This window comes from Xiphophorus hellerii, chromosome 18, assembly GCF_003331165.1.
Source record: "Xiphophorus hellerii strain 12219 chromosome 18, Xiphophorus_hellerii-4.1, whole genome shotgun sequence".
NCBI lineage: Eukaryota > Metazoa > Chordata > Actinopteri > Cyprinodontiformes > Poeciliidae > Xiphophorus > Xiphophorus hellerii.
In genome coordinates, this window is record NC_045689.1 from 30,865,255 (window position 1) to 30,874,746 (window position 9,492).

At 39.8% G+C, this 9,492-nt stretch overlaps 1 protein-coding gene across 4 annotated transcripts in view; it reads left to right on the forward strand.

Moving 5' to 3' along the window:
- The window catches only part of robo1 (roundabout, axon guidance receptor, homolog 1 (Drosophila)), a 362,874-nt gene extending 359,324 nt beyond the window's left edge, over positions 1 to 3,550 (forward strand). For all 4 annotated transcript variants that reach the window (XM_032590627.1, XM_032590626.1, XM_032590628.1 and 1 more), the window contains 3 exons: positions 1,109 to 1,378; positions 1,460 to 1,647; positions 2,273 to 3,550. In XM_032590627.1, coding sequence (XP_032446518.1) covers positions 1,109 to 1,378; positions 1,460 to 1,647; positions 2,273 to 2,287 — 473 coding nt within the window. In that variant the 3' untranslated portion in view covers positions 2,288 to 3,550. The remainder of the gene's footprint in view (positions 1 to 1,108; positions 1,379 to 1,459; positions 1,648 to 2,272) is intronic.
- The last annotated feature ends 5,942 nt before the right edge of the window (positions 3,551 to 9,492 follow it).

The window sequence follows — 9,492 nt, forward strand, 5'->3', positions numbered from 1 at the left end:
ATAAAAAAAAGCAAACATAAATCCCTGCTAGTACTCAAATATGTTATTGATGACTGGTATGACATTGTCTTGTATAGTTCATCACTCTGGCAACAATGCTAATTGTTAGGAAAATGTCAGGTTTTCGGTAACACTTTATTTGACGGGTTGTGAATAAGACTGTGATGACCCCGTCATAAACATAACACCGTCATAAACATGACATAAAACCTGTCATGAACATGAGTAAGTCTTCATGAATATTTATGACTGTTGTCATAAAGTGTCATTCGGTAAATCATGACACTTTTAATACAAAGTTGACATCATTCAAAATGTCTTTGTTATGACAACTTGACATTAACCAAGAAATCATGATCTGACATAAATTTGTTATAAAAGTATTACTGAGTAAACTTTTAAAATTATGTAGCATTAAACTTTAAAGCTAGAGTTTAATGACAGGTGTTATGTCATGTTTATGACAGTCTTATTCACAACCCATCAAATAAAGTGTTACCAGGTTTTCCACTGAAGTTATAGATCCGACACATGGGATCAAGTAGGAATCAAAGCTTGTTTTTTTTTTTTTTCTTTCTTTTGGGGCATAAAGTCGTTTCCACAATCTGAGGGACCAAGAGAAATGCTTATTAACACATTAATCCTGTGTAAAAAACCCCGATGGTGATGAGAAGATGAAATGCCATTGATTTAAGGCTGGTGAGGCTTTTCTCTGGCGTGTTTCTCAGATGGCCGTGTGATGTGTGAGAGGCCAGGCTCGCCTGCCCAGCAGCTCTTGTATGAATAATGGCTCAAGGACAGCTAGCATTGATTCATTGACACGGGAAGTCGAGCAACCACTGACCATCAAGCCCTCCCCCTCAAACCTCCTCTCCTGCCTCTCGCTCAAATCTCATAACTCTGCTCCTTGAATGTCATCTGGTGTGTTTATCGTCCGCTCTGAAGACTTTTCGGTCAGCATGTGTACACACACCGCAGCTGTGTTTACGCGTCACCCCGCAGGTGTGAGTGACGGATAAATACTCAGAGAACTTTCAAGGGTGCACAGTTTAAAAAAACAAAACCTTTTTTATTGTGCGGTTGATCACTTCCTGTGTTTATCCACCAGACCTCCCTCCTCCACCCATTCCTCCTCCAGCGGTGCTCAAGTCTCCCACACATCCCTCTAAGGCGGCTCTGGAGGGCCGGGGAGTGATTTCCCCCAAAGCGGGTGAGGGCCGGGACAAGCGGGGAGGGGGCTACCGGCCTCAGGAAGGCTTGGACCCCAGAACCAGCTCATCTGAACGGAAAGACGCTCAGGACAGACAGAAGGCTGCTCACGGAGGGAAGGGGAGCAAACCCGAGAGCAGCACTGCCAACAAGGCGCGGCAGAAAACAGGTACTGCCACGCTTACGCCGCTGTCGGTTAAATTTCTGTTCCGAATGAAAAGTCACACAACTCTGCTCTCTCTCTCTAAAGAGGATGTTCTGCCCTACTGCCGACCACAGTTCCCAACGGTCAACAGCCCCAGAGACCCAAGCTCCTCCAGCTCCATGTCCTCCAGGGGCTCGGGGGGCCGGCGGCGAGGGGAAGGAGCACGTAGGAACCCTGGAGACCTGGTCGTCAACAACTCTGTAGCCTTTCACCAAGCAGAGGAGGAGCTAGAGGTACAAGCTAACGACGGCCGTCAAATCTAACTGGACTCCAGTTGGACTCCAGTCATGCTTATGTCACAAATGGTATTGAGCTTTAGGCTCAAAGCTGGTAAACCAGACTATAAAAATCAGTTTCAACAGCTTGACTTTAGTTTCAACTTTACTGAACCGTTACATTATACTAACCACTGCTGTCTTGGCCCATTTGGTACTCATGTCTGCTTTCCCCTGCTCCATCACAAGACCACAAATGTGACAGTGTTGACATACCGAGCCAGGTGCTGTTTCAAATATTAAGAGTAGGCGTGTTTACCAGAAATGTCAACCCAGTAGTTCGGTAAAGGGAAAAAAATCCCACTTCCTCCAGGGTATGTTACTGGTTTTTGTTCATCTGTTCTGATAGCACAAAACCTCCTTGGCTCACACTGCAGCTCAAATCTGACTTCTGTCCATATGTGACGTTTTTCACGAACACACAAATATTACACAATCAGCTGGTTACGATGCTGGCACATATCATCCGAAGAAGTTGACTTAGTATTATGTTTTCTATAGCAGCACTGGCTGCCCATGTCTTTAACTGTACTAGTTTATGTATTCTCTAGAAAACCAACATGCATCGTTTCTTCTCTCCTAGATGCTAGAAAGCTGAAGACATCGAGATGAAAAAGGAGGAACTGTTCAGATTTTTCCCGGAGGAGTTGAGCACCATTTTTTTTCTCTTACAATTTTAAATATCTCAGTATTTCACCATCATGTTGGCTGCCATTATACTGTATAACATCATATGTGTTTCTTTACATTGGGAAAAACAGACCAATGCTATTTTTTCCCCCCCTCTAACTTATCATTTCTTTGCCCATTTTTTTAAAAAAATAATTAAGTGTGAAGGCTGATTCATTAAGAAAAACAACAAAGTAACAAAACAACAGTATATTTATGTTGAATTCCAATGCAATATGCAGTGAAATTCTGCTTCAGACATTGACATGACTCAACCTGCCTTGACGAGAGCTTGGGAACGCCCACCCAATGAGATGTTGCTGGAAGAAAAGCGGCCGCGAACAGGAAGGGGGGTAAACTGTCTGTAAATATACGTGTCTGTGTAATGTCTTGTTTTGCCCATCGTGGTACCTCGAAATGGTCTTCCTCGTTTTGTTTAGAAGATCTAATTTCATTACGTCGGTAAATACAATTATTTTATCATTTCCATCCATGTTTGTAAATTGCTATATTGTTTACCTGCCTCTCCTGCCCCCCATAAAAAAAAAAAAAAGTGCCACTTTGGGATTATGTTTGTTCGTCTTTTTGTAATGCACTGTTATGTTCTGTGTTCTCATCTATGTTTTTTTTTTTTTGTTTTACTTTGGTTTTAAAAGCACAATCACTAAACTTTATTTTAAACCATTCTATCTATTAACATTTTTCGTCTTACTTGGAGGAAAAGAACTGAGACAGAAAGAGTCTAGTTAATCCTGATGATGATGTTGGTAAAGTTTGCTGTTTACGAAGGCTGTGCTTGAAACGAGACTCCGCCCCCCCCACGCCAAGATTGTCTCCCTCTCCAGTTCTGATGCTAGCTCAAGTGATAAAGACAGTTAATGTGAGTCATAGCTGCAATGTAAATATCCTCTTTCCACAATGACCATAAGTTCAGCTATTGCACATGAATCAAAAAAAACGGTTGTGTTGCCTACAAATGCACTTAAATGAATGTCAAATACAGGAAAACATGTCACTTTGGGAACCTGGAGAGGCTTTGATTGGGCAAAAAGAGTCTTTTCTTCATGCGAAGGGGCCGATTTGAACCCTGTTTCAAGAAGACGGGGTGCCGTTTATTCATAGGACATCTGCAAACATTTGTTTCGTAAAGTAAAAAAACAAAAAACTGAATAAAAACTTCAAACTAAAATGATATTTGTCATTTGTTCATTTCTAATTCATTGTTTTGCTCTGCAGGTGCCACAGAGAAATGAGACACATCAAGTTTATCTGATTGGTGAAGAACAACAGTGAAGAACAACAATCAGAAAATGAATATGAATGCTTTGATCTGTAGTAACACCTGACGGATCATTTTGACACTGGAGACCAAATTTGCTTCTGTTTTTTTACATTTTCAGCTGGTTTGGTTCACTTTAGCCCTGTGTTACACAAACTAGACCCTTTGAGCAAAATGTTAAACCCCTTGCCTGTGGTGGCGCTGCACCAAGAACCACTGAATGAAATGACACAAAACCCTCTGAAGAAGACACTGAGTGCAACTTCCTTCACAAATACATAGCAGTTGTAGGATTTCTCTTGTCTTTGATAAAAGAGCAGGAGTCATTTCTAGCTAGCGCTAGACACACACATTTGTTTTGGTTGTATTTACCAAAACAAATGCGTTTTGGTAAAGTAGCAACAGTCGACTTCCTGCTGCTGAAATGGTCGCCAGTCTGCTTGCCATTCACATATGCACTGGAACAGCACCAGAGTTCACTTCAACCAAACCAGACCTAAGTTTTTAGGCAGACCAGAGTACGACTGCACATTCAGACCTCTTCTCTTTATGGATACTACACAACTTTAGTTTTAATTAAGTCTCCTGTCAATAACAAACATCATAAGGGCCATATTCACTCCTTCCTGGTGTTGGTGTTTTCATTGACACTGAATTAAATTCCTTGAAAGAAAAGTTCCTCTATGCACATTAAACTTACTGATGCAGTTTCTCGTCTTGCATTCACACCTCGTCAAATGAGCCGGACTTTCTAGGCAAACAAACAAAGCAGACTAAATGGGTCCGGTGTGAACGCACCCTTCCTGTCTTTCTGTTCAGATATTGAGGAGTAACTAGACAAGACAAAGACTTTCAAACATAAAGGTTCTGTGTGTGATGCTCTAACAATGCAACAAAGCTTAGTTTTGACTTGTAAGATAAACTCACAAAGGAAGATACACACTGGCCACCACAAAATGAACACTCTGTACTTCAGGAACATTGTCAAGGTGACAATCATCAATATCCCTGCCACACTGGCTAAACAGCCATTTCTTTTTCTCATTGTAGCTATTCAAATGCATCACCTAATGCCAGTTCCATTAGTGCTCCCCATTACTCACAATGTCAGCATGCCATGTCACTTAGTAAAGGCATTTGGAGAACAAGAAGCAGGCTAAAAACCAACAGTAAAAGGGATTATGTGTAATTTGACAGGCCTGGTTTGCTGCCAATTAAGTGTGAGGAAGCTTCAATGAGGTTACATAAGCAAGCCAATGAAGAAATGGTTGTATTTGTCAATGATTTGACAAAAACTATACACAAAATTCTGAGTCACAGTCGCCTGATTGGTTGCTAAACTACATTTGTTCCAGTTTATTACATGTAACCTGCATACTGCTTGTTCTCTCAGAGGCAATAAACTGGCTTATGGGAGCCTTTAAGTCTATCTGATTTATTCAAACATCAGTGATGAAAAAAGAACCAATACTTCTCCTTCGCTCTCCCTCCTGAGTCTCAGCATTGGAGAGGAAGTCCTGTTTTTACAAGCTAATGAATATTGCTAACCCCCTTCAGCGATCTGTGGTGTCAGGAGATGTTCATGAAAAGCTATGGGATTCAGCGTCTAACTGGGCAGGGGTTGTCATGACGACATAAAAAGAATTTCTTGGAAGGGTTTTCTGAGGAGATGCAACAGCTAGCAGGTTCCCTGAAATGCTTCACATTAAAACCACAGACGATAGTGTATTTTGTTGAGGTTGTAAATGACTAAACACCACAAGGTAGAGAGAAATTTTGAAAGTTTTATGAAGGAAAAATCTAAAATGTGCCAAATGCATTCAACTCCTTTAACCTGATACGATATTTAAACTTCAAAGTTGCCTCATTACTGAATTGAGTCCGCCTCTGTGTGATGTCATCTCATAGCCGATTGTGAAGGACTTGGTGGTTTCCAAGACAACATTAATGACCAAATGCATCATAAAGACAGCAGCTATGTTAAGTTAAAGTGGAATTATAAGCAGAGCCAGGCTTATACTTAAAAATACTCCAGAGTAAAATATTTGATGAAAAGACTAACGTGTTGTAGACTGACATTTTAAATTGTAAAAATTCTCATATTCCCATTTGAAATTAAAAATAAAATGTAAGATCAAATAAATGTACAAAAATTAGGACACAAAACCCAAATTTCTCTCTCATAAATAAATCAATATTTATACTAGATAAATATTGCACTATACAGTTGCACTTTGAACTGTTCCCATGACAATGGGAACAGTTCAAACTATCCATAGGGAATACTACTCTTACAAGCAGCTAGATGTAGCTTGTGATTTCTTTTACTTCTCATTATAAATTAATACATTAAGCTTCAAACATCTACAAACCTGAAAATCTACCATGACATAAACTAACAATACAGACTATTAACCAGAGAAGCAGCCAAGACTGAGGAGATCCACCTCTCAACTTTTACTGAGTATTTTTCAAATCTGGTCTTTCTACAGTCATGAAGAAAGAACACCATGGAAAAAAAAAATGTTAAGATGTCATTTTATCTCAAGAGGTGGTGGTTGTGTAAATAAATGAAATCATTCCATCAGTTCTTAAAAATGTCACATCAGATGAAATCAAATCAGGTAAAAACCATAAACATTTAAAAATATGGTAACTCCAACTTTAGGTGGACAGTAACGTTTCATCCTAATTTGGAACAAATTCAGAGAACCCTTAATATTTACTGATTACTCCAAATGCAGCCAGCTCTTCCTTTCTCTGTATTCCTATCTGAGCAGCTCTCAGACGTCCCTCCCCCTGCCTTCGTTCCCTCAGGTCGTCTCTAATAAGCACCTTTCCAACCAGGAACAAATTTGGAACGGGGAATCGTTCCCTTATGCCTCAATCCATCATTTTAATGAGTGGAGGTGTGTCCTGGGCCCTCAATGAGATGCAGGTGATTAAAGATATTAAGCGGATACAGAGTCAGCCCGGCTGCATAATGGTATGTATATTCACAATGAGGTCAGACTGTCTGTTCTGGTCGTCACAGTTACTCTACCTGTGAGTTCAATGCCTGCGGATGCAGCCTGTGTCTGAGTGCAGCTACAATGAACCCGTCTTTGTTTTCGTACTGTAGTCAACTATGGTATGACGGAGTTGTTTAATAGTCATAATCTTTTAAAAGTAAAGCTGTGTAAACCCACAATTAACATTGACTAATATGCAACGCTTATATTGTGATGTTTTTTTAATTAGATTGTTCCAGTTACTCTAAAGAACATGAAAAAGGGGATATATTTCACAAAAAAAGCACGTTTGGCAGAAAATTCCTTTTACAACTACATTTGATTATGTATCAAAACACAAATTGCACACTGCCTTTTTATATCTATAATCAATTATTCCATGGAAATATAAACTATATTTTTTCTGTTTTAAAGAGAATACGTTAACAATCTCCTGCCCATGATGATGTTGTTTTTAGTCGTTTTTGTCTTGGGGAACATATGATGAGAGTCAGTGACGTTTCTGCTCTGCTATGAAACTACAAAAATGGCTGACCTGTTTAGAGACAAGGAGGTGTTAATGTTAACACAGCTCAACCAACCACCTTACAGCATGCGTCCACTTTAGAACAAAAACTACAGTTTATTGGTGAACAGAGATGATAGTCAGTAGTAACATTACTATATAGTATATATACTATACTATATATTTCTATATATTCACAGAAATGAATAAGTAAAAAAAAAAAATCTTCAGTGACCATCAAAATTTACAAGAGTGTAAACTAAAACAATTCCTTAAGAGCAATTCTATGGTTTTTGCTTGTGTGAAATTTTCCACCAAATAATTATGTATTTTCAAACAAAAGATTGACAAATTTCCCAAATTGAGGATAAGCTCAACTCTGCACAGCGACATGCAAATCACGCACTAACTTGTAAGTCACATTAACCTCTCCTCCTCTCTCAGCTCCCTCCCTCTTCACTCCTGCAGTGTTTCACTTTTCTTTTCTTTTTCTCTCAATGATTGAAACTACTGTTGCTTTCAACTCGGTCCCAGCAGCTGAAAACTAATTTCTTTTGTGCGCATTCAGGCTGCCTCTCGTTTCTGATCGTCAAACTGCTTCATTAACCTCCTTCCCAGGCTCGGAGGTAATTAAGTGAACAGCTGTGCGCTGTCTGACAACTCATCTTAGTGTCGCAACCCTCTGCGGGAACGCCAAGCGAGGAAGCCGTCTTCACAGGTGCGCGGTGTTTAGACGGCTCACCGGCGCCTCTCCGCCGCCGTTTACTCTACAGCTGCAGGTCAAACGCCACCTCTTCAGATAATCAGTCAAAACTCGCCCAGGATCGGCAGGAAGCTCCTCGTCGTCGCGGTTTCACGTCGCCGCAAAAAGTTGCTTCTAATCGGTTTCAAACGCTTTTAAGCTCGTTTCGTCTTGTGGAAACGGAGCGCTCGTGTAAAAGGAGAAGCATCGGGCAACCTGATGAGGACGCATGGAAGGCAGCCAAATTGTTTTTATTAACCCAAGAAGTAATTTGGATGATTTGTACATCCATTTGTCACTTAGCCAGTCATTCTAACCACCCTTATTTAGTGCCGGTGGGGTTGTACAATTAACCCAGCGGAGTACAGTTTCCTCATTCCATCCCTCCAATTCAGCCTTCTTTTTTTTTTTTTTTACCTGCCATGTCTGCTCTGCATCTGTAAGATGATCACATCTAAGGTTTATTAAAGCCCATAAATCACAGCCTTTCTTGCAGAGCGCTTCTGATAATGGTGTGGTGTTGTAAACCAGAGATCAGCTGGATTAGTCACATAAGCAGCAGAATTGATCAATTTAAACACTTCAATAAAACTGCTATGAACAGTAGACTAATGGCTACAGCCCTGTTTCTGTAAAAACAACAACATACTCTTTAAATAACCAAAGCCTGTGAAAAACCGAACTGAAATACGGCTGCACAATGTACACAAATTGTACATATGTACACCTTTATACAGTCTTAACTCTTTGGTGCAGAAAGTGGTTGAAAAAAGATCTAACAACTGTGTGTTTGTGTGGAGAAGGGATTTCACATGAAAACTGACCTTTACTAACAATTCAGACTAGCAACACGGAAAAGACAAAACCAAAACTGTCAGGTGGAGATTTAAGTCAAAATTGTCCAAATACCACAAGTATTTCCGCCTTTCTCTCTTTGCTCCTTTCGTAAAATTTGTAGAAAGGAATTTTACAAAACCTTCTCCAAGGTTAGAGAGGAGATGTGGCCTGTTTGTGGTGCTTTTTTATCCTAAAGAAAAAGATATAAAAACTGCAGACATCTCATAAATGAGATATTAACATACATATGCAAAAATCTTACATTGTATTAAAAAGACCTTGTACACATGTAGCCGGGTGTATATACAAACATTTCCATCACAATGTTGAAAAAAACATATCATACATACAGAATTGGTTTTAGAAAAGTCTTCATCCACATAAAGTCGCAAAAATCCATCCCTGAGGTTTGCTTTAACCATGCCAAACCCATAGGGGGCACTGTAGCGCAAAAGTAAAACCCATGTCAGCTAATCAGACTGCTTTTGATTAGCTGACAGCTTCCTGTTTAATTCCTAACAGAAAGCTGTGGTTGTTTTGAACATGAATCCAGTGTATTAATATAAGTATCAGGATAAATCAGAACGAGACGATATGGATCAAGAATCGATATGTGGATGCTGCATTACTAGTCGCAGACTCTATAGGACAACAAATCTTCGTTTTCCCAAACACAAGCACAATTAGACTGTTGTCAAAATCTCCACTATGGTCTGAGTTTTTAATAAGTAATCCTTTTAGGAATATTATATGGCGTTTT